Source organism: Aspergillus undulatus, assembly GCF_047715775.1.
Source record: "Aspergillus undulatus strain CBS 261.88 unplaced genomic scaffold BDV17scaffold_20, whole genome shotgun sequence".
NCBI lineage: Eukaryota > Fungi > Ascomycota > Eurotiomycetes > Eurotiales > Aspergillaceae > Aspergillus > Aspergillus undulatus.
Genome location: NW_027396624.1, coordinates 274,534 through 297,157, shown reverse-complemented (window position 1 = coordinate 297,157; position 22,624 = coordinate 274,534). Strand labels below are relative to the sequence as shown.

The 22,624-nt window shown below is 52.7% G+C and overlaps 7 protein-coding genes across 7 annotated transcripts; 2 read left to right on the top strand and 5 right to left on the bottom strand.

Moving 5' to 3' along the window:
• Positions 1 to 236: 236 nt before the first annotated feature.
• Positions 237 to 3,700, top strand: BDV17DRAFT_281416 (CoA-transferase family III domain-containing protein; the record flags this gene model as incomplete). Its single annotated transcript, XM_073760021.1, has 10 exons — positions 237 to 699; positions 750 to 1,136; positions 1,182 to 1,624; positions 1,673 to 1,896; positions 2,062 to 2,215; positions 2,270 to 2,301; positions 2,372 to 2,492; positions 2,563 to 3,073; positions 3,124 to 3,417; positions 3,492 to 3,700. 10 exons carry the CDS (start codon positions 237 to 239, stop codon positions 3,698 to 3,700), a joined length of 2,838 nt encoding a protein of 945 aa, XP_073616277.1.
• Positions 3,701 to 4,188: 488 nt separating this feature from the next.
• BDV17DRAFT_290751 (FAD-dependent oxidoreductase) lies at positions 4,189 to 5,585 on the bottom strand (the record flags this gene model as incomplete). The annotated part of the gene is made up of 4 exons (XM_073761981.1): positions 4,189 to 4,507; positions 4,568 to 4,884; positions 4,949 to 5,509; positions 5,571 to 5,585. The coding sequence occupies 4 exons, from the start codon at positions 5,583 to 5,585 to the stop codon at positions 4,189 to 4,191; spliced, it is 1,212 nt and encodes a 403-aa protein (XP_073616276.1).
• Positions 5,586 to 5,735: 150 nt separating this feature from the next.
• Positions 5,736 to 6,828, bottom strand: BDV17DRAFT_75078 (Zn(II)2Cys6 transcription factor domain-containing protein). Its single transcript, XM_073765084.1, has 4 exons — positions 6,677 to 6,828; positions 6,622 to 6,635; positions 6,493 to 6,555; positions 5,736 to 6,415 (listed from the first exon to the last, which is right to left on the bottom strand). The coding sequence occupies exons 1-4, from the start codon at positions 6,740 to 6,742 to the stop codon at positions 5,845 to 5,847; spliced, it is 714 nt and encodes a 237-aa protein (XP_073616275.1). The 5' UTR covers positions 6,743 to 6,828; the 3' UTR covers positions 5,736 to 5,844.
• A 432-nt stretch (positions 6,829 to 7,260) lies between these two features.
• BDV17DRAFT_281414 (uncharacterized protein) lies at positions 7,261 to 10,677 on the top strand (the record flags this gene model as incomplete). The annotated part of the gene is made up of 4 exons (XM_073760020.1): positions 7,261 to 7,489; positions 7,548 to 8,347; positions 8,568 to 10,039; positions 10,122 to 10,677. 4 exons carry the CDS (start codon positions 7,261 to 7,263, stop codon positions 10,675 to 10,677), a joined length of 3,057 nt encoding a protein of 1,018 aa, XP_073616274.1.
• A 67-nt stretch (positions 10,678 to 10,744) lies between these two features.
• pab1 (polyadenylate-binding protein) lies at positions 10,745 to 13,477 on the bottom strand. Its single transcript, XM_073765083.1, has 2 exons — positions 11,344 to 13,477; positions 10,745 to 11,292 (listed from the first exon to the last, which is right to left on the bottom strand). Exons 1-2 carry the CDS (start codon positions 13,374 to 13,376, stop codon positions 11,145 to 11,147), a joined length of 2,181 nt encoding a protein of 726 aa, XP_073616273.1. The 5' UTR covers positions 13,377 to 13,477; the 3' UTR covers positions 10,745 to 11,144.
• Positions 13,478 to 14,372: 895 nt separating this feature from the next.
• On the bottom strand, positions 14,373 to 18,255 carry BDV17DRAFT_261806 (HECT-type E3 ubiquitin-protein ligase). Its single transcript, XM_073757693.1, has 2 exons — positions 15,131 to 18,255; positions 14,373 to 15,073 (listed from the first exon to the last, which is right to left on the bottom strand). The coding sequence occupies exons 1-2, from the start codon at positions 18,125 to 18,127 to the stop codon at positions 14,402 to 14,404; spliced, it is 3,669 nt and encodes a 1,222-aa protein (XP_073616272.1). The 5' UTR covers positions 18,128 to 18,255; the 3' UTR covers positions 14,373 to 14,401.
• Positions 18,256 to 21,069: 2,814 nt separating this feature from the next.
• BDV17DRAFT_290746 (uncharacterized protein) lies at positions 21,070 to 22,314 on the bottom strand (the record flags this gene model as incomplete). Its single annotated transcript, XM_073761980.1, has 1 exon — positions 21,070 to 22,314. One exon carries the CDS (start codon positions 22,312 to 22,314, stop codon positions 21,070 to 21,072), a length of 1,245 nt encoding a protein of 414 aa, XP_073616271.1.
• Positions 22,315 to 22,624: the final 310 nt, after the last annotated feature.

Below are 22,624 nucleotides of genomic sequence, written 5' to 3'. Positions count from 1 at the left end.
GTGACTCTACTTCCTTCAGGCTGGCCCCACAAGGCGGTGACCCAGTAGTGCCGACGGGGAGGACCGGTGTCGGATTATCGGATGTGGCAGCGGCAAAGGTCAAGCCGGATAATCGCTTTGTCGGTTTATCTCCATGCCCACTAGCCGATCCGATGGAGCTGGCCATGCGCTTCTTATTATTTCGAGCTCCTCCGCTCCTTCTCCTCTCCTCCCTTCCCCAGAGCTGATCTCCCACAATGGCACGACCCGTCCCTGCGGTCGTCCGCCCGTTCGCCGTCTGGCGGCGGCAATTCTCCGCCTCGTGCTCGCGACCTGCTGTCGACAAGCGATGTGGCTCTGCTAGCGAAGCCGTCAAGGACATGAAGGGCTCCTCCACAGTCCTTGTTGGAGGTTTCGGTTTCTCCGGTGTCCCCAACACTCTGATAAATGCTGTCCGTGACCGCCCAGACATCAAGGACTTGACCGTTGTCTCCAACAATGCCGGTATGCCTGGTGCTGGTCTCGGTCAATTGCTCGAGTCTGGTCAGATCAGCAAGATGATTGCTTCGTTCATTGGTGAAAACAAGGTCTTTGAGAAGATGTACCTTAGCGGTGATCTCTCTTTGGAATTGACTCCCCAGGGTACCATCGCTGAGAAATGCGCTGCTGGTGCCGCTGGTGTCCCTGCTTTCTATACCCCTGCTGCTTATGGAACTATCGGTATGTTTCAATCTTCTTCACCGTCTGAACAAGTTCTAACATGCATGCAGTACAAACCGGTGAACTCCCCGTGCGCTACAACAAGGACGGAACGGTCGCGGAATACTCAAAGCCCAAGGAAACCCGCGAATTCAAGGGCAAGGCTTACATTCTGGAAGAATCGATTTTTGGTGACTACGCTCTGATCAAGGCCGACAAGGCCGACAAGCTCGGCAACTGTCAATTTCGCAAGGCTCAGAACAACTTCAACGAGGCCATGGCCAAGAACGCCAAGTACACCATCGTCGAAGCCGACCACATTGTCGAGGTCGGTGAGCTCTCGCCCGAGGAGATCCACTTGCAGGCTATCTACGTGAACAAAGTCATCCAGAGCACGGAAAAGAAGCAAATTGAGAAACTCACCTACGCCAAAGACCCTAGCGAGATGCTCCAGGCTGGTAAGTTTTTTGGACAGTTGTAGCTGGGCGATACTAATTATGCAGGCTCTGGCGAGGCCACTGCTCGTCGCGAACGCATCGTCAAGCGTGCCGCCAAGGAGTTCCGCGATGGAATGTACGTCAACCTCGGTATCGGAATGCCTCTTATCGCTCCCTCCTACCTTCCCGAAGGCGTCGAGGTCTTCCTGCAGGCCGAGAACGGTATCCTGGGTCTGGGCGGCTACCCCAAGCCCGGCGAGGAGGACCCTGACTTGATCAACCCCGGAAAGGAGACTGTCACCCTCAACAAGGGTGCCTCCATCTTCGGATCCCACGAGAGTTTCGGCATGATCCGCGCTGGCCGCATTGACCTGACCATGCTTGGTGCGCTGCAAGTCAGCCAATACGGAGACCTCGCCAACTTCATGCTTCCCGGAAAGGTCAAGGGTGTCGGCGGTGCCATGGACTTGGTCGCCAACCCTGAGAAGACCAAGGTTATTGTTACTATGGTACGTCTCCACAACTACATCGAAAGCTGTGCATGCTAACAAGCGCAGGAACACACCGACAAGAAGGGCAACCCTAAGATTCTTTCCCAGTGCTCATTCCCTCTGACCGGGCCCCGCTGCGTGTCGAAGATCATCACCGACCTGGCCGTATTCGAGGTCAGCACCACCGAGGGTCTCACCCTGGTCGAACACGCCGACGGCGTATCTGTAGATGAAATCCGCAGCAAGACGGAAGCTCCGTTCAAGGTTGCGGCCGAACTGAAGCCAATGCTGTAAATACGATATGATACCTTTTGAATAAAATGTCTTTCTCCTTTCTTCCCTGCTTCTCCGCACCAGCTGTAGAAATAATGTGGGGTCGAACCCACTGGTGGGGCACTCCAAGTTTCTCCAACTCAAGAAATCATTTTCTCCAACTTCAGTACACAACACCAAAGCACACTCGATATGCTCCTCCCTCGACTCCCTCTCACCCTGTTCAAGCCCCATGGCATCGCTATCCGCACCCTGGCAACAGCCAGCACGAAGAAGAACAAGAAACTCCCTCTCGCAGGCCTGAAAGTTCTCGATCTCAGTCGCGTTCTAGCAGGGGTTCGGCCCCTCTCCTCAAAATCTAAATCGGCCACAATCTAACCAATTCAATAGCCTTACTGCACTCAAATACTAGGTGATCTTGGGTGCGCTTCCAGTTCCCCAGCCCAAGCTCCGAATGTCCGAATAGTCGCAACTAACCGGTTCGGACTCCAGCGCAGACATCATCAAGATCGAACACCCCGTGCGAGGGGATGACACGCGCGCCTGGGGACCACCCTACGCACTGTACCTCGATGGCCGAGACGGAAACGGCGAGAGTGCGTATTACCTTTCTGTTTGTGCCCCGACCATTCTAAGGTCCTCTACTCCACATGGATATAATCTAACCGAGGAGACAAAACAAGGTCAACCGCAACAAACGCTCCCTAGCCCTCTCCTTCGCATCCCCGCACGGCCAAAAAATCATCCACAAACTCGCCAGCCAAGCCGACATCCTCGTCGAGAACTACCTCCCCAACACCCTCCAAAAATACAACCTCGACTACGCGACCCTCTCAAACCTAAACCGCGGCCTGATCTACACCTCGATCACAGGCTACGGCCAGACAGGGCCATACAGCAATAGACCTGGCTTCGATGTAATGGTGGAAGCGGAATTCGGTCTCGCTCATTTAACGGGGAGTCGCGATGGCCCGCCGGTGAAGGTTGGTGTTGCGGTTACGGATTTGACGACGGGGTTGTATGCTGTGCAGAGTATTCTTGCTTCGCTTTATGCGAGGAAAATGGATGAGGATGGGCTGGGTCAGCATTTGGATGTTTGTCTCAGTGATTGCCAGGTTGCGACGCTGGCGAATATGGGTGAGAGTGTGCTTGTGAGTGGGGAGAGGGATACTGGGAGGTGGGGGACTGCGCATCGTATGTTCCCCCCAAAATATTTATAAGGTGACTATGCTAATGGGACATAGCATCCGTCGTCCCCTACCAGTCCTTCCCTACAGCGGATGGGGACATCTTCGTCGGGGGCGCAAACGATCGACTCTTCGGGATCCTCTGCGAGAGACTATCCAAACCAGAATGGAAGAGCGACGCCCGCTTCCTCACAAACTCTGACCGCGTCGCTAACAGATCTATCCTTGAGCCCCTCATCGAAGCTGAAACGCGCAAGTCGTCAACGAAAAAATGGCAGGAACGGTTCGAGGGAAGCGGGTTACCCTTTGCTGTTGTTAATGATGTTAAGGGGACGATGGAGCATGAGCATGGTTTGTCTTCCCCATAAATCGAGGTTATCAGCTGGTATGGAGGTCTAGCTAACGTTGGGTTTGTTCGGAAATAGTCCAAGCTCGCGGTATGGTCCAGACAATAGCGCATCCCGCCTGCGGCCCGATTAAGGTGATATCCCCGCCTGTGAAGTACTCGAATGCCGAGCCGTCTATCCGGAGACCGCCACCGCTGCTGGGTGAGCATACGGATGAGATTCTAGCGGAGATTGGATACACGGAGAAAGAGATTGCGGGTTTGAGGGCTGAGAAGATCGTTTCTTAATTCGGCCCCATGAGTAGGTAAGTTTGAAGGTTGGATTGGCGTATAGATAGGTAGGGTAAAGACTGTATATAGCGAAGACAATATAGAGCCTCGGCACGGAGGGTTGATAGGATTGTATTGTATATGGCTAAAGACTCGAGCAGAGCCAGTCGCTCGTCCGTTGCACATACCGAATGGTGGCTACAATGTAATAGGTACTGCAGGAGCTCGAAATTAACAAACCAATGCGTAAGACGAGCAACGGAGATAGCAGCATACATTCTGGATTAAATTTCGTAAGCCGCGATCGGAAGGCACGATGGAGCCTCGCTCCTTCTTTTCAAGGCTCACCCAGTTATTGCACCCACAAGGCAGGAATGATAGACGTCCTATCCGCAACGAAGGCGCGATGTGCTCGCGGCTTCTCCAATCCAAATAATCGTCTTCACGCGTGCAAGACCCTTAGGTAGGTACATCCATGTGCATGGCTTACATGAAACCACACAAACCTAACTACTCCAGTATTGCCTCATATCAACCCTCAACCTCTCATACCCCAGCGCAATCTCCCTCGACAATTCCGGATCACTCTCCGCCTGCACACAAAGTCGAAAAAAAGGATCCTTCTCCCGCGCCGTCTCCGCGTCCTGGTGCAGCCGCGCGAAGTTCTCGCGCGACATTGGGTCGATTATATCTGTCCAGATCTGCCTCCTTATTTCTGCGTATTTGGTTAATATGGTATCGCTGGCTTTGCTGAGGTGGATTCCGAGCAGTGAGTCGTACAGTGAGCCGACGTCTGCGATGCCGCCTGTTAGGCCGAGGCCGCCGCTATGCAAGGTATTAGCTTTGGATTTGTTGAGGTGGGATTTTGAGGAAGGGGTGCCCTACAAAGGATTACACAAATGCGCCGCATCAGCCGCGAGGAGTATCCTCCCAACCCGGAACGACTGCGCGCAGCGCTGCTGCAATTTATACGGCGAGATGTTTGTGATCGTGTACTGGTCCGGCTTTGGGTTCCCCGGGAGAATCTCCTCGTAGCGTTTCGGCTGGCGCGCGATGTACTGCTCGCGGGTAAGATTGGGGACCTCCTTGTATGTCACGCGGTATAGCCCGTCGTTCGTGATCTTTGCGGCCATGTAGAGGTTGTCGGGGTGAATTATGAAGTTTGAGTCGGAGGGGTAGTATTTTGAGAAGGGGTAGTAGACCTGTCTTTGTGAGTATGAGAATTGGTGGAGTTGGAAGGAGGGGAGGGGGTTGGGGGCAGCCTACATTCGTAGCGATAATCTGCGCATTAAGCGTCTCACCAGGGTACTCCGGTCCAAAGAGCTCTCTCCTAACCGTACTACTCGCCCCATCACAACCCACCACATAATCCGCCGTCAGACGCTTCATCCCATCCGGCGTCTCAACATCTACCCAAGCACAATCCCCTTCCTGCTCCTGCCCAACCTTCACAACGCGATGATTCCACTTAACACTCGCCATCTCTTGGCGCCCAATATGCTCAACAAGCAACCCTCCCAACTGATCAAGCGGAAGCACAACCATCTTATGCGGATAGTCATCAGGGAGATGTTCCGTCGTGGTTCCCGCAACAAACGACGTACCGGGCTTCCGCCACGCCATCGTCTTGAATGTGAATCCGCGCGCCTTGACGTCGTCGAGTACCCCCGCTCGATCGAGCTCGTAAGCTGCGGGGGAGGCATAGTGTGCTGCTCGCGGCTGGTCGCTGACGGTTGACTCGGCGTCGAGGAGGTCGACAGCGATGCCGGCATTTGAGAGGAGAAGGCCTAATAGTAGGCCTGAGGGGCCGGCGCCGACGATTATTACCTGGTGGAGGGCTTTGTTAGCTTAGGTGCCATTTTGGGCAGATATTTCGCGGGTTACGAACCTTGCTGAGTGCCATTATTCTGTCAATCACCAAGTATCTGATAATCTCACGACACATTCGACCTTCATCGCGGGGCAACTGCGGTCCTTACTTAACTCACGCTGGGTGCGGGGATATGGAGGCCGGGGAGGCCCCATAGGAGGCCCCATAGTCGGGGAGTAATGATACCCCATATGTCATTGACACCCGCGATAACATACGTAGAGTGGGTGGGTAGACTGGGAAATTGGAAGTTCTAACTGATAAACAGCGAATCGTTGAGTTTCTGCAGGAACTACCACAGAAACCGTTGCTGGAAGTTGGCTGACGGAGCTCCACTCCACGCACTCACGCTCGGCTGCGGTTCCGGACTCTTTCGTAGTCGCTGCGTTGGTTGTGGGATTTGCGCTGCAGAGTCCTGCATCGAGGTAGACACGGACATAGAAGGCGGGTCGACTACATTTGCTGAGGTAGTAGATTGCCCAACTGCGGCGTGATGGCGATCAACTCTCGGCGTAGAAGTACGAGTCAAAGCAGAAACCGAAGCCCGTTCTCGCGCTGGACCTGAACCTGGACCTGGACCTTGCCGCGTACACTCCTCCTGCCAGGCTCGGATCCCCTGTACAGAGTTCAACGGGTAGAGCTCCCAGTGCTCACTGCCCCGTTTCGTGCTCGATACTGCCCCCGACGCTGACGCCGATCGGACCTGCCCCGTGGGGTTGGGATCTGGCGATGACTGTGACTGTGGGGAGGGTATGCCCTCTGCTAACTGAGAATCAGAGACCTGCTCTAGAAGCCCTAACAAAAGGGACTCTGTTTCGTGTAGCCGGCGCTCGAGAGACTCGATGTAGCCCTTTGCGGGTCCTCTATGTATCGTTCATTCAATAAGAAAGAACTCTTTCCAGGCTGGGTTACAGGATTGGAGGTAAGGTAAGTAAAATACCGCTTCAATTGCTCAGGCCAATCGCAATTCCGTCGATGCTCGAGACATTGTATGCATTTCGGTCTTTTAGCAATTCATTCTGTTAGGCTCTGTTCTTGTTAAGCTTGTCGCGGTTGGTGCTTCGCTTACCGGTTCCCACTGCACTGATGGATTAGCTGGGTCGCTGTTGGGGAGACATTCTTACCTTTTGTTTGCGCGTTCGACAGGCGTTACAGGCTGTTGTAATCCGGGACTGGGCTCGGGCTGGCATTCTGAGGAATAAGGTGATGATGCAGTGACAAGAGAGTTGAGGCCAATCGCATCTCGCGTCAGAGCAGGCAGAGAATGTTCAGTGTCACGTGATTCTTATTGAAGTGTCGAAGACTCTGGTTTAAAATGTAGATATAAGAGAAGTTGGATTGTCATTCATGAATCGAAGTACTTTACTGGCTTCGGAATCGATTTATTACGGTCCGAATGATCGAAAGGTGGCTCGTTATCAAGCTATTGGAGTTAACGTCGATGCGCTGAGACCGCAGCAAATGTGCCGCTACCGATGCTATTTGCAGAATATCTCCACCTCAAGCTCTGAGAACGAGAGCCTAACATGGTAGAATAAATGAGTAACGGATATTAAAGGCCCCAGTGATTCGATAGAGACTGCGGGTCCGGCTGAGCTGTCGCCTAATAGTTCTGCCGGTATAGATCAAGATACTACATAAATGCCGGCAAACAGTACCTCCGCACACAGGCAGCTCAATATCAATCCGAAGGCATTCCAAGATCAACATGCATAAAATCGCATCAATCCCCGGCGACGGAATCGGCCCAGAAGTGGTCTCCGCCACAATCCAAGTCGTCAACAAGCTGGCTGCCAAACTGGGCTTCCAGATCGAATTCACCCTTATCCCCTGGGGAACAACCTACTACAAAGAGCACGGCCAGTTCATGTCCGACGATGCCTTGGATGTCCTCCGCAAGTTCGACGCTTGTCTGTTTGGTGCTGTCGGTGATCCTGGTATGATATTCCTTTCCAAAGGTCACCCCTAAATTGGAGACTAACCACGATATTGTAGATGTCCCCGACCATGTCTCCCTTTGGGGCCTGCTCTTGAAGATCCGAAGCCCCCTCCAGTTATTCGCCAACGTTCGTCCCGTCCGTACATTCCCTGGTACCAAGAGTCCCCTCAGCACAGCCAATAACGGCATCGACTGGGTCCTTGTTCGCGAGAATTCAGAGGGCGAGTATTGCGGCCAAGGAGGGCGCAGCCACATCGGACACCCATGGGAGGCGGCTACCGAGGTAGCGGTGTTCACCCGTGTAGCAATTGAACGGATCATGCGGTTCGCATTCGAGACGGCCCGGTCAAGGCCGCAAAAGAAGCTCACCGTGGTGACAAAGAGCAATGCCATGCGTCATGGTATGGTTCTCTGGGACGAGGTGGCCGAGGAGGTCGCGAGGGACTTCCCCGACGTGCAGTGGGACATGATGCTGGTTGATGCGATGACGATCCGCATGGTTGCCCAGCCGGACTCGCTTGATACGATCGTGGGCACGAATTTACATATGGATATTCTGTCGGATCTAGCGGCGGGTTTGGCGGGCTCTATTGGGGTTGCTCCGTCGAGTAACCTGGATCCAACGAGGAAGAATCCTTCTCTCTTCGAGCCGGTACATGGGAGTGCGTTCGATATCATGGGAAAAGGAGTAGCGAATCCTGTAGCCACTTTCTGGTCTGCTGCCGAGATGCTCAGTTGGCTGGGTGAGAAGGAGGCTGGAGACAAGCTGATGGGCTGCGTTGAGCGAGTCTGCGAGGCTGGAATACTGACAGCGGATCTGGGAGGGAAGGCAAAGACGCAGGATGTGGTCGATGCAGTTATTGCTGAGATTGACCGACTGTAAGTAGCAGTAGAATATAGAATGAGCGAATGGACTTAGTGGCATTGGTGTTGTATAGTCCGGAACAAGATCTTCCGGTTTCTTCGACTTCATCCCAACTTTTCCCACTTCCCCTTCATCTTCTTTCACCACCATACATTCAGGTGCTATTACCTCCAGCAAATGCAATAAGATGATCAAAATGGAAACACCCGAGATCGGCTCACTGACAGCGCAGTCGCCCCAAGAGAGCCAGTTTGTCGGCTCGTCCAGCGGCGTCTTCTTCATCAACACCGTCCGCCGGGCATTTGGCAACTCGTCCAGCGAATTCCCCCAAGCTGAAGAAACACTCGTCGGCAGCGAAGTCACTCTGTATCCGACTTCAGCTGGGCAAACACCAGTCTCGCAGTGGGAATATGATTCCTCAATCGCCTGTGTCCTCGGCCAAGCGCCCCCGCAGCATCTCGCCCGCGACCTGATGATGGTCTACTTCAAAGTCTGGCACCCATTGTTCCCCTTTCTCCATGGACCCACTTTCCTGCACGCCATGGAATCGCTATACTTAGAGCAAGAACAAAGCCAGAGTGACCCTCAATTCCAAAACACATCACGAAACAAACACAATATCTCGTGGACAACAATATTCCAATGCGTCTTTCACCTGGCAAGCCTCACCAGCCCTGATCTCCAACTCCCGCCAGAATGCAGGATTCAACCCCCTATAAGCACAAGCATACAAACCCTCCTGAGCCCCCTCACAGCGCGCCACGATCTCCTCTCCCTCCAGGCTCTCCTCGCCTCCCAGCTCTACCTGGTAGCTACCATGTCCCTGCGCACAGCATCCACCGTAGGCGGGTGCATGCTCCGCTCAATGCTCCACGCAGGCCTCCATAGATGTCCCTTCCGCTACCGCGAGCTCTCAGCGTCCTCACAACATCGCCATCTCCGTAAGCGGATCTTCTGGTCTGCGTATGCTCTCGACAGATATCTCAGCCAGGCGTTGGGTCTTCCACTCGGCATCCAAGATTCCGACGTCGACGTCTGCCCGCCTGGACGGCCGGAAGTGCATAAACCGCTTCAGCATCTACCAATTCCAGAGGCAGATACATCGCAGTTTGCCATCCCGCAAACAGAAGGCGAAGCCGAGCAGGCGAGGAAGGAAACGCCTTTCGCTAGCTACGTCCAGTCGGGGAAATTAACGGGTGAAGCGCTCGAGCTGTTTCATAAATCGATCTACGTCCGCTCAATATCACAGACTTCCGTTCTGCTTCTCACGACATCCGTCCATAAATGGTGGAATAGTCTCGATCTGCCACCCTCTCCTCCCAAACCAAAACCGCACCCGCACCACCCACCAACCCTCGCAAGACCATCCGAAACTCAAACCGAAATAGAAACCGAAATCGAAACCCCCTTCAACTACACCCCCTTCTTCACAATCCTCTACCACCACCTCCTTTTGTTGCTGCACAGACCAGCCCTAAGCCTCCCCAACACAACCCCCGAATTCGCATCCGCGCTGCAATCCTGCATCTCAGCAGCGCGGCATATCCTCCTCGCTCTCAACGCCCAGCGCGAATGCCGCCAGGCCCTCTTCTGGCCGGGGTTTCTATCCGCGGCTTGGATGGCGGGACTTGTTTTGGCGTTTGCGTGTCAGTTGGGGCAATATGTTCTGGGTAAGGGGGTTTTGTATGTCCTCCCTGAAAACCCATCCCATCTAGTAAATGAGAATGAGACTGGCTGACTAGACGATTTGTTGTGTTCTGAAAAGAGAAATAAACACCTGCCTCGACATATTAAGGGGTATGTCGACGCAATGGGAGCCCGCGAAGCACTGCCATCGGGCTTTGACGTTACTCCTGAGGGCTGTTTCGAGGGGTGATACCGCCACCGTTACTACCGGAGTCACGGCAGGTCAAAATCAAACCACCAGTACTGCGACGGCAGATCCGAGAAGTTTCACGGTAGACGCCAACGCGAACGCATCGTCTATACAAACGGCAGCGACGTTTCCGCAGATGCGGAAGAAGCGGAAACTCGATGCTGCGTCTGCGTCTGCGTTTGCGTCAGGTATAGAGCACACTTCCACATTTACACAGACCCAAAACCGGAGTCAGACCCAGGCGATTGATGCAGATATCCATGCTCTTGGAGGTAATGGATCGGGATTATCTGGCCCTGGCGTTGAGGCGTCGAGACAGCAAGATGGTCAAGATGCAGACTGGGACACTTCGCTAGATCTGGACATGAATATGGTTGATCTCTTGCAGGAGGGAAACTTCTCGAGCCTGATGGATTTGTTTGGGCAGCAGTATCCGACTTTCTAACGATGATATCTAACGCTTATATAGATGTGTATAGGTAGATCGTACGTTGGAGTTAAGGTAAAGGCAAGCTACGAGTTGGGAAACTACTAAAATCCGTGAGGAAGTCATAAGTCTATATTACACTCGTATCTCAGTAGACGAGCAGGTAAGAAGCTAAAGACATCACAACTTCCTCCCTCTCGTCACAGAAAGAAAAAAGCCATGAAATCGGAACATAACTTTTCTCCCGTCCTACATAAGAACGTCGGGAACCCAGGGATATCAGGACCAGGAGGGAAAAAAATCTGAAAAATGTAAAAGGAAATAGGGGAGAGTAGAGGCGGAGATAATGAGAATAAGGGGGATGCGGAATGGAAGAGATGAATCGTTAATTCAATGGGTAGGTCATGTCATCAAAAATAGAACGCGGGACAATATCCGACATGGTTGCCCGCAGAGCATGAAGTCGAGGAAAGTGGTGACCACATTTACGACTTGTTCTCCTCAGCAGGGGTCTCCTGAGCAGCCTCCTTGGGCTTCTCAGCAGCCGGCTCATCAGTCTTGTTCTTCATGTACTCGTCATAAACGCTAAGAGCCTCGTCGACCTTGGCGCGCAAAGCTTCGTCATCCTCGAGACTGCACAAATTAGTATATGTTCGCAAGTACGGAAAGTGATAAAAGACTTACAGTCCAAGCAGTTCAGTGTTGTCCATCTCCAGGAGCATACCAGTGATCTTACCAGCCAGCTCAGGCTGAGCGGCCTGGATCTTGGGGTACAGAGCCTCACCGAGCATCTGCTTCTGCTGGGCGGGAGGAGCGGCAGAGAGAGTAGCGGCGGAGAGACCACCAGCGGCCTCAGCGGGTCCAGGCTGACCGACATTCTGTCCGCGGCCACCCTGGCCAGGGCGCATACCTTGAACGGGGAAACCACCACGACCACCGCCGTAGCCACCACGGACGGGACCGCCCATTCCGGGGACCTGACCACGGCCACCACCACGACCAAACTGAACGCCACCCATCTGAGGGTACATGCCGTTAGGAATGCCACCAGGGCCCTGCATGCCCATGGGGAGGCCTTGGAAGTTGGGAGGAAGCTGCTGGTTGGGGCCAACGCCACGTCCGCCCTGCTGAGGGAAGGGACCGGGGTACTGACCGGGACGTCCACCAGGGACACCCATCATCATAGCAGGCTGGGGAGGGAACATGCCGCCACGCTGACCACCGGGGATGAAGCCCTGCTGGCCGGGACCGTAGAAAACGGCGGGCTGCATGTAGGTCTGGGGCATACCGGCAGCGGCAGCCGCCTGTTGCTGTCTGATGTTGTTGCGGGCCTGGATGCTGGCCTCGAGCTGGCTACGGCGGACATCTTTGCGCTGAGCAAGAGCGACGTAGAGAGGCTTGCCGTTGACCATTCTCTGGTTCATCTCAGTGACAGCCTTGGAGGCCTCGTCGGGGCTGCTGAAGCAGACGAAACCGAAGCCCTTGCTCTTTCCGAGAGACTTCTTCTCGGTCTTCTGCTCGCCTTCCTTCTCCTCAGTAGCGGGCTTCTCCTCACCCTCGGCGGCCTTCTCGTTCTCCTTGTTGGACTCCTTGTTCTCATCCTCAGGAGCAGGAGCGGGCTCGGCGGGCTGGGTGTCGCGCATGACCTTGGCGGAGGTGATGGTACCGTAGGGGCCGAAAAGCTCGCGGAGCTTCTCATCGTCAACGTCGTCAGTCAGGTTCTTGACGTAGAGGTTGACACCCTGGTACTTGGAGGCCTTCTCCATGCGGGCAGCCTCGTACTGCTTGCGGAGCTCCTCCTCACGCTCGTGCTTCTTCTGGGCACGGCCAACGTAGAGCTTCTGGCTGCGGACTTCCTTGTCGTTCATCTCCTCCACGGCGGCCTGCGCGCTCTCGTGGGTGGAGTAGTTGACGAAACCGAAACCGCGGCTCTTGCCCTCGGAGTCACGGCTCAGAGTGGCGGAAGTGATCTCACCAAACTTCTCGAACAGCTTGCGGAACTCGTCGTCCTCAACCTCGGGGTCGATGTTCTTGATGTAGATGTTGGTGAAGTTGGCCTTCATCTCCTCGAACTTGCTCTGACGGTCCTTCTTCGAGATGTGGTGGCCGACGAAGACCTTCTTGTCGTTGAGAAGCATACCGTTGACGTGCTTGATGGCCATGTTGGCAGCCTCAGCAGTCTCGTAGTGGACGAAACCGTAACCCTTGGAGACACCGAACTCATCCTGAGCGACCTTGCAGCTGAGGATGTTACCGAAGGCGGCAAAGGTGTCGTGGAGAGCCTTGTTGTCGATGGCATTGTCGAGGTTCTTGATGAAGACGTTGCCCTGGCCAGTCTTGCGCAGAGCGGGGTCACGCTGAGACCACATGATACGGCAGGGTTTGCCCTTGATCAAGGTGTAGTTCAGCTCATCAAGAGCGCGTTCACCGTGAGCGGTATCATTGTAGTTGACGTAGGCGTATCCGAGCGAGCGTCTGGTGACGGCGTCACGGCAGACACGGATGGAGGCGACCTGGCCGATGGAGGAGAAGAGCTCGTAGAGCATAGCCTCCGTCACGGAGGGGTCAAGCTCACCGACATAGAGAGATGCCGAGTGGGGCTGGGAGGTGGTAGCCGGGGCGTCGACAGCGGTGACCTCGGGGGCAGCGGCGTTGTCGGGGGTGCCGTTGGCAGGGTTTTCGGCGGGGGCGGGGGTGGTAGAAGCTTCAGCGGACATTTTGACTAAGGGAACTGTGAGATACAAACGGTGTTAGCAGGAGCAAGCTTTCTGTCTGGAAGTTTGTGAAAGGCTGATGAAACTGTCAAGCAATGAAGGAGCTGAAAGGCACAGGGCACGGGTGTAGCAGTCATGGATTCTCAGCCCGCTAAGCTGTGATAGCAAAACCAAGCTGAGACCATGACGCGAAGCACGATGAGAGGATGTGTACCAGAGAGAAAACCTCGAACAGAACGCAGACTCGATGCGCAGTCAGGTTTTTTTCTCCAGAGATCGATCCCACAAGAAGGGGAGGGGAAGGAATCAAAGGCGGTCGCGAAACAGTGAAGGCAGCACAACAAGCACGAGCGACGTACGCACTCGTGAAAGATAGGGAAGACGCACGTGAGAAGGTGAGGATGAGATTGAATTTGGATTTTTTGGCGATGCGAAAGGACGCGATCACTTGTTATGAGGCAAAGTCGGCAGCGAGACGGGAAATCGACCACACAAGACGTACACACCGCACAGTCGAGAGATATAGATTCAGATAAGATCTGAGAATCTGCGAAGGAGGATTGGGATATTTAACTTTTTTTTCGGTTTTCCGGGTTTTTTTTGGAGTTTTTTTCTCTCGGGAGATCGAAAAAAGGGAGGATGGGCGAGAAGAATGAAAGAGGGAGAGTCTTTGAGGAGGGGAGAAGATCGAAGACAGAAAGAAGTGGAAGTGGTGGATGTGGGCGTGCCAAAAAAACTGTCACCACCGCCTTGCAGTTTTTTTTTTTTTTTTTTTTTTTTTTTTTTTTTTTTTTTTTTTTTTTTTTTTTTTTTTTTTTTTTTTTTTTTTTTTTTTTTTTTTTATCGCGCTATGCTGTTTGTGGTAACAGCTAGTCTGTTTACGGTAGCCGCTAATCCTTTCTCGGCTAAGGTGTGGCTGCTTTAAGGGTTTCCCTTCCAGCTGACACCCAGTTTGCCTACGAGGAAAAGAGCACTTCAGTACAGGCAGTATAGTCCAAAAGTATGTTCATTATCATAAGTAGGTACAACTAACTCAGGTCAAATCCCGCCCCCGAGTTCACCGCGTACAGAAGCTTCTCTCTCAGCGCCACCGCACTCTGGTACCGCGGCAGCTTCAGCAGATTCACACAAGTACTCGTACTGGGCAGCCGCTCCTGGTCCTCGCTCGAGTCGCGAATGCTGAACCGTGGATTCAAATGGCTGAAACCTAACAACGGTGCCCGAGGCGTCGAGGTCACGAACCGAAGCACCTTCCGCCGCTCTTCGTTCGTCATCTTTTCCATAACTTCCCAAAATAGCTTGATTGTCGGGTGCTCTTCTCTGTCGTCGCCTATTGTATACACCCCACCGTACAAAGTGTTATGTCGTAGATCCTGAACGTCAATGTCACCTGACTCGCCACTGACTAGTGTCTGTAGTTCGGATTGATTGAACATTGAGAGCCATGATGGTTGAATGATTTGCCCCAAACCTTGGAGAAAGGCGTTGGTCTGCAGGGCCGGCTGTACCTGGAGCCGGTAGCGGGCAATGTAAGAGATGTACACCAAACGGTTCTGATTTGTGACGGCTGTTTCTGAACCGTTGCTCTTCAAATCGCGAGTTATTGCCCGATGACCTCCATCCCAAAGTGGTACCGTGTCGGTGACGGTGAAATTCAGCGCAAAATCTTCCACGTCTTCAGGATAGTTCTTCAGTTGGAGCTGGAAAAGTACAAGAATTAGCGGCGGTTCTGTCTAGATAGACAGTGATGCACGTACCAAACCTTGATAAAGCCCGGAATCCAGATCCTTCAAGTCGTTAAGGTTGGCTCGGTACGCCGTCTCGCGCTGAGCGGAACTCACTCCGCCCGTCAGAGCCCACTTCAGCAAGAAGAACGGCGCAAAACTGACGTCGACGAGGATTCCTTCATAGAGACATTTTCCAATGACTCGGCCTAAGAACTCATATCGCCGGAGCAGATCGCGAACCTGCTCGTTCCACTCAGCTGTGTTTTCCGTCATTCCAAGCTGCCGCATATTCTCCTTTCGTTGCTCAACTGCGACCGGACTAGGGTAGAGCAGGTGTTGGTCATTTTCCTCGAACAGCTTCAAGCCGGTTGAGGACTTGAATGCTTCATTCGTGACGCTGGTCAGAAATTCCTTGGTAACACCGCCGCCGTCAATACCTGCTTCCGGGGCATTGAACTTGTCAATAAAAGTAATTTGGATCGGCTCCTTGAGACCCTCTCCAAGGTCGTAAAACTGCTTGAACGCGTCGTCAAACAAACTCTCGCGCCGAATGTCGGCATGGTGTCGGCTTAGGATATCGTGCAACGGGTTGCGCCCGTCTATCATGCGGCCCATAGAAGCATGTGCTACCGACATCCGCCATGAGTCGGGGTCAATGTACCCCTGTCTTCGACGCATCTGGTCGCGGTAAATGAACTCACGGAATATCTGTACTCGTGTGTGGAACGGGATGAAAAATGGCATATTCTTCAGGATTTCGAGTCGTGGAGCAACAGCCTCCAGTTGTTTTCGACGGGCGGCCTGTTGCTGGCGGCGGCGCAGGGCCTCGATACGACGCGCCTGTTGAGCGCGGCCTGTTCCAACAAGCCCGAGAGATGGCTCATCGTAGTCGTCTGTCATCAAATCATCTTCAACCTCATCGTCTTCGTCTTGAAGCTGATGTCTGCTCTCTTCTTCAGCGACGACGGCGGGGATAAATCCTTCCATGTCAAAGCGACTGGTCATTAGCCAGTGGTTGCCAGGAAGGAACTTGCGTCGTGAATCACGCTCATGGATCATCCTCAAAAGACCAGTAACAAGGCCTTTAAAGTAGTCAAGTGGAATGCCCGTCACACCGGGCAGCCCTTTCTCTTTGTTCTTATTATCTATATCCTTGACACTTGCTATCGTGTCCGGTTGTGGAACGGTTGTGTTGAAGTAACTTCCAATTCCCCCACTATCACGAGTTGTCTCATTATCGGTCAGATCAGCTGAGTTCCAGTAAAGAGTAAATGCAAGGTTCTTGAGGAAAATGGTCATCTCTTTGATGTCGTGAAGAGGAAGGGCGCTTTCTCGAGTCCACGACACACGTGAATTCGAGGAGGCAGTGAAGGAAGAGTCGCTGGAGAAAAACTCATCATCATCCATAACCTTCAGAACGAATGTATACAATTCAAGGAAGAGAAGGATGGTCGTCCATTCCTGGTCTCTGTCGGTCTGGGACAAACCAGGCGGTTCAGACCTCGGGTCCACTGGCTTCAACAGCGGCAACACTTTCGCCGAATTTCGACTGATGGCACCAAAGACTCTACTAGAGCGAGATGCATGCCAAAAGTATTTGATTGCTGGAATTCTTGAATCCGATCCATCTGACTGGTCTGCAGCAGCGGAGCCCAAGTATATCCACATGCGAATATCATCACCACGTCGAGGGAAGACTCTCAAAAGTGTCAGCGCATAGTTCGCTAGAGCTTTGGCTTCTCTCGAAGCATCAGAAGCATGGTTGGAAAGCTCGCCTTGAGATAGGTGAGTAGGTTGAAGTTGCGAAAGAAGGCCAGTGATGCTCGTCTGGTTGACCAGGCTAAACAGTTGATCCTTGATAAACGGATGCAAGTTGGGCCCGCTATTATCCTCGTCAAAATCTGCAGACTCCTCAGCCTCCAACCGGCGGGAGATCTGTACCGCTGTCGAATTCAACAGTTCTGAAACAACCTTCACAAACCCGAGCTCGGGCGAATGGTGCGCGGCCTGGCTGCCCAAAGCATATCTGTGGAAAAATATGAAATACGCCAGCAGCCATAGTCGCGAATCCACATCATCCAAGCGTTGTTTCTGACCAAGCTCAGTATGTAGAGGCGCCAAGGCAGACGTTAACAGCTTGTAATTGATATTGTTCGCCAAAGTGTCCAACGATCCGAGTATTTGTAAAAGGTCGGGGAGGGTGAGATAGCTTTTGGCAAACCACTCGTAGGCAGTAAGAGTCTCGGAGGTGATGGGTAATAGCAAGGCAAGGACGCTCTGCACAAGAGCTGGTTTAGACAACGGGAATCGGTTCGATATTGAGTCATAGTTCTTTGTGAGGAAAGCCATGGCGGAGTAGTATTCCCGTCCAAGACGTGCCATCGGTTTTGGAATGAGGCCTGTGAGGAATATCAGGAGTTGGAGGAGCTGATCGACAGCAAAGGCGGGCACAGTCGATGAACTTGCGGAGTGCAGGACTCGCAATGTGATCTCCGCCAGCCGCTTGAGAAGGTTCGTCCATTCTCCCTCCGTCGACAGTGAGGGTACTTCATGTAATGTCTTCTGGAAAGCATCCGAGAAATACACCAAGCGTACAATGTCCCCGGCGTTCCATGATTCAATAAACTGAACCAGGAGGTGTAGCTGAGACAGGCACCCTGCAGCATCTCCGAACGGAGGCGCTGACGGGATTGCGCTATCTTGCTGTTTCGCTAGAGCATCGAACGCAGGCAGAGAAGCTGTCCTTCTAGCCTCGATGGTATCCCAATCCGCCCGCCACTCCGCACGCGTTATCTTCCTGCTCCGATAACCCCTCCATGTTCGCTGTACGACCCGGCTCGCCCCTAACCGATCTCGTTCGTACTGTCGTTGGAGACGCTCCTGCTGTGCAATCGCAAGGGTATTCTGAGGGCCGGAGCCGTGAGGATTCTGTCTTCCGGAAGGATAGGCGGCGAAGGGATTATTGTTGCGGCCTGCAAGGTTCACTTGCCGGGGGCGGCGGGAGTTGCCCGTGAAAGAGGTGAACATGACTTCGAATCGGTCGTAATCGAGAATCCGGGGGGACGGCTCGGTCTGTTATATGTGAGTAGCTCTATCTCAAAAGACAGACGGGCACCACAGACCCCATGCCGCACGAGAGAGATGGGAAGTCGACGGAGGCGATGGTGAGAATTAGATGGAAAGTCGGAGTTCGCTTTGTGATGACATGCGGTCCTCCGCTATCGGCACGCACTTGAGCTCCCTACGGCCACTCGCTCTATGCTCTGCCTATCACCGATTCACAAACAACATCACTCCTTCTACCTCACCAAGTTGCAATGATAACCGAAGGTTCATTTTCATCTGTCTAGTGAAGGCTATATGTATTCACATACTCGGAACAAGCTACCGGGCCATTTCAAATCATTATGACAGCGTCATATCAAGACCCATGCACATCTATTGTCAACAGCTGAATGAACAACAACAGAAAGCATCTAACAAGGAGAGGCACCTCCAAACCAACAGTGCCGGATGGCGTGCAACAATCCACTACTTTTCCTTGGCCTTGCTTGCAGATGTCGCTTCATACTGCCAGGCATTCAATCAATAGACTGCAGAACAGAAGCCACGTGAAATTCGGAAGGATCAGGAACAAGACTACTAACTATAGAACAGGACACGTTCTTATATAATGAGCTGAAACCTAACTACTGGCTGATGGGTTATAGTTCCGCAATGCTCAAGGACGAGTTCCGTGCCAGTCGGGACTTCCGTGCCTACATGCAGGCGTCATCTGCTCTTCTCCTGCTCTCCCCATTCTCTTCCCCTCTCACACACTTCGGCAATTTCTACAATATATTCCATAACAATACGAAGTATTTTTTTTTTCTTTTTTTATCAAGGCTCACGATGTAGATCATACCTTCGGCTCCGGTACGGACCGGAGCAGATGTCATCGAACCTTCCTTCGAGGAGTCCGTTGCCGAGTTCAAGAAGAGCTATGAAAAAGTCCCTGAGCAACTATTCAAAAGTATCCTGGTCAAAGAGGGGCGACAGCAGGGATGCATTCAGATTCTGTCGGACACGCTAAGCGAAGGGAAAACCAAAGGCACCTCTAATCAGCATCGAGCCATAGCCACGAAGCAAAATGCAAGGCTTGACTGGATACAGAGAGAACTGCAAAGCTTGCAGACTCTGTTTCTCGAAGCGCGAGAGGAAGGGCATTGTTTGCGGATCCATATCCGACAGCTTGAAGCTCGCGCCCCGAACGTCGAGAAGACCGTACGTGAACAGGCAGCTGAGATGAAAGGCCATATCAATCGAGGAGTTGTGACTTGGCATGTGGGAACAGCGAGGAGAACCTAGGCAGAGACATCGCAGCTTGACAGAAAGTTCGAGAAGATGCGAGAACAGGTTGAGGACAAAATTATGCGGGTGAAAGTTCGAATCGGGGACCTGGAGGAAGAGTTCCCAAAGCGCGAAACCGAGAACGAAAAATAGCTGAGAGAACTGGCTTCGAAGATGGAGGATATTCTCCACGAGCCGGAGACTGAGTTGACCGAAGTGGTGGAAGCTTCGTTCTCGAAAATGGAAAATGATATTTCCAGAAAATGTCCCTTTCGGAGATGGACATGGAAGTCCCACCTGAGCAGTCTTGTCTCCGAAAAAGTGGCTGAAGCACTCAAGAGTCCGGAGTCTGCGACAGATATGCGACCATAGCAGCCGTCGAGCTCAAAATTCGACAAGAAGAATGAGCAGGGCGACAGCCCCCTATCAGAACTGGAGGAACTCGCATCCAAGCAGGCGAAGTATAAGGTCAGCAACTTCTCGCAAATTCCGACTCAGCCGGACAAAGGAAAGTCGACATCTGAGCCCAAGGCAGAAAACAAAGATCCGAATGCTTTCGAGACACGGGAGATTCATACAAGGACTTGGAAATCGTCTTGACAAAGCAAAAAGCCCAGGAGGCCGAACAGAAAGCCAGAACGGACAAAGGAGATCCCTCCTCCAACAATTTTGACCAGAAAACGGGCATAATATACGACGCTCTCCACAAGCAAACAGCAAAGGAAAAGCCAAATACACCAGCGCATAAATCTAGCGATTCCCGCAGTAAGCAGGGTGACTCGAATGATCCGGGAGGCTGTTGAGCGGGAGGGGGCTTCGAGAAGGAGCTACCGCAAAGATTGGAAGGGAACTTCCCCACGTTTCGAGACATGAAAGACGGCGAAGAGTTCGAGCACTATCTCAAGGTTTTCTTCCGGGTTGTGTTGAACGAACGTCTTTTAGAATCCAAGTGGGCATTCTTCCGACGCCGTCGGCTGACTGTTCAGTTACGGAACCTGGTCAGAGACCCTGAATGGGAAGAGGGCATTTCAACTTTCGCTATGCATTGCTTTGATATGTCGATGAAGAGGACCCCTGCTTAGCTGACTACTGGACGTAATCTGTACGAAACTACTCGGTCGGCGACCAGCTGGAATTTGACGGCAATGGTGCGGAGTTGAGATTGCTGGTTCACCGGAATGAGTTTTTGTATGTCTGACTTAGCCTTGCTTTTTACCTTGCTCTTACCTAAGTTTGCGTCTTATATCGCTTTCAGCTGAATGGAAACCGAAGAAGGCCGTTCAAGTTATTGCCGACTCACCTGCAAGCCCCCTGTCACCCAAAAGACAGAAATGGAAAACTCAAACCCGTCAAGGCAAGAAAAATGGTGGCTGGAGAACAACCCTTTGTTAATGAAGTACTGAAGAATGGATTTGATCAAATTCTATAAGGACGCTTAAACACATATATGGTAGATTGCAGACTGATATCTCCAAAGGACCAAATGAGCAAGTATACCAACGCCAGCTCTAACATATCAAAGCACCTAACAAACAACTCATACCCAAACACCAAATAACCCATAATCAAAACCACAATCAAAACCAGAATCAAAACCAGAATCAAAAGCCAAAGCAGACACAACAGGAAAAAAAAAAAGATCAAGCCCCCGCAACAGCCCCCACAATCTCAACAGCCGCCTCCATCGCACCCTCCTTCGCCATCTTAACCGCATAAAGAGAGACCAGCAGAACCTCAACAAAGAACTCATTGAGCGGGACATGCACCGTGAGTTCGCGATCCTTCCCGCCCACAAACATCTTCCATGCACCGACGCTACTCTTCTCTTTACTCTTATCGTACGTCGCCAGCGTACTCGATTTCGATGCATCCTTGAGCCACATCACAGAGCTCAGATTCTCCATGTCTGTTATCCACTTGTATTTTCCCATTCCTGGGATTTCGATGTTGTAGTTGCTTCCGCCGGCGGATTCTTTGAGCAGGCAGGATATGCCGCGGACGACGAGGTCGTATTTCGAGGAGAAGGTGTGTGATTGTACTTCGCCGATTAGGGTGGAGGAGTCGTTGGGGTCGCCGCCGCGTGCGAGGACGTAATCCGCCTTGCTGGATTTCGGGGATGAGGTTAGGCTGTAGAGCGGGGGTGAGTCGATTGGTGAGCCCGCAAGGTGGATGAGGATGATTTTGTGCGTTTTGGGGGATTGCCGGAGGAGGAGAGAGCGGGGGCTGTTACTTTGCGGAGCTGGAACTGGAACTGGAACTGGGGCTGGGGCTGGGTGCGTGTTCATGTTGGGATGCAGCCCGCCGTTGTTCATGGCCATTGGTGGTGGTCCGTTCATTGGCATACTAGTATGAGGGCCGTTCATGGAATGCGCTCGGCCGTGCATGGGGCCTGGTGCTCCTGGTCTTGGGCCATATCCCGGACCAGGACCGGAACTGGGCCCGTTATGTCGCGGTGGGTGAGAACCGTTGTAATAAGACGTGTTTTCACCGGCGCCAGGTCCAGGCGGGTGAGACCCGTGAACTTGCTCGTTCGGATAGCCGTTCGGTTTCTCATGCGGATATGGAGAGGGATAGCTGTTGTAGGGGTTGTTGCTCGCGAATGGAGGGTGCGGAGAATGAGACGGGGATGGGCCGCCATAGGAGTTGGCATTGCCATTACTGTACTCGAAGTGGCTGTCGTAGCTGGGAGGCGGGGCACTGTAGTTGTTGTTATTGAAGCCATATCCAGCTCCTGGACCAGGGCCTGAACCGTACCCATGCGGTGGCCGCGGCGAGTGAGGGTACCCATAGGTATGGCCATGGCCATGACCATAGTAGCCATGTCCACCGAAGCCAGCAGATGAACCATGAGAATTTCGTTTCTTAGAAGAGAAAGTGTCGCACATATTTCTGGAAACCAAAATCATACAACGCAATAATATATCTTGATATCTCTAACAAAATCATGAGCAGAATAAGTTGGACCCTTCTCACCCTTTATACCCTCCACCCTCTCTACCACCCTACCCATGATAGGCCAACACACAAGGCTGAGCCTGAGCACCAGCTGAGAACCTTTCACTGGAATGACTTTAAATCGCCAATACGAAGCTCAGCGGCGCGTCAGCACCGTAACAGGATGATCAGCGGGCGTGAGTGACGTCGGGGCTGAGTCGAGCGGTCGATAAGACCTGATCCGGTTTAGGGCTGGGGGCC

What these genes read in the sequence shown, in the direction of transcription:
- BDV17DRAFT_75078 (XM_073765084.1), bottom strand. Translation starts at nt 6,742, where the DNA reads ATGCCAGCCCGAGCCCAGTCCCGGATTACAACAGCCTGTAACGCCTGT. An exon ending in TGGCCTGAGCAATTGAAGCG is followed by an intron (nt 6,416 to 6,492) that starts GTATTTTACTTA and finishes AACGATACATAG; the next exon opens with AGGACCCGCAAAGGGCTACA.
- pab1 (XM_073765083.1), bottom strand. Translation starts at nt 13,376, where the DNA reads ATGTCCGCTGAAGCTTCTACCACCCCCGCCCCCGCCGAAAACCCTGCC. An exon ending in AACACTGAACTGCTTGGACT is followed by an intron (nt 11,293 to 11,343) that starts GTAAGTCTTTTA and finishes TAATTTGTGCAG; the next exon opens with TCTCGAGGATGACGAAGCTT.
- BDV17DRAFT_261806 (XM_073757693.1), bottom strand. Translation starts at nt 18,127, where the DNA reads ATGTTCACCTCTTTCACGGGCAACTCCCGCCGCCCCCGGCAAGTGAAC. An exon ending in CCGGGCTTTATCAAGGTTTG is followed by an intron (nt 15,074 to 15,130) that starts GTACGTGCATCA and finishes GTACTTTTCCAG; the next exon opens with CTCCAACTGAAGAACTATCC.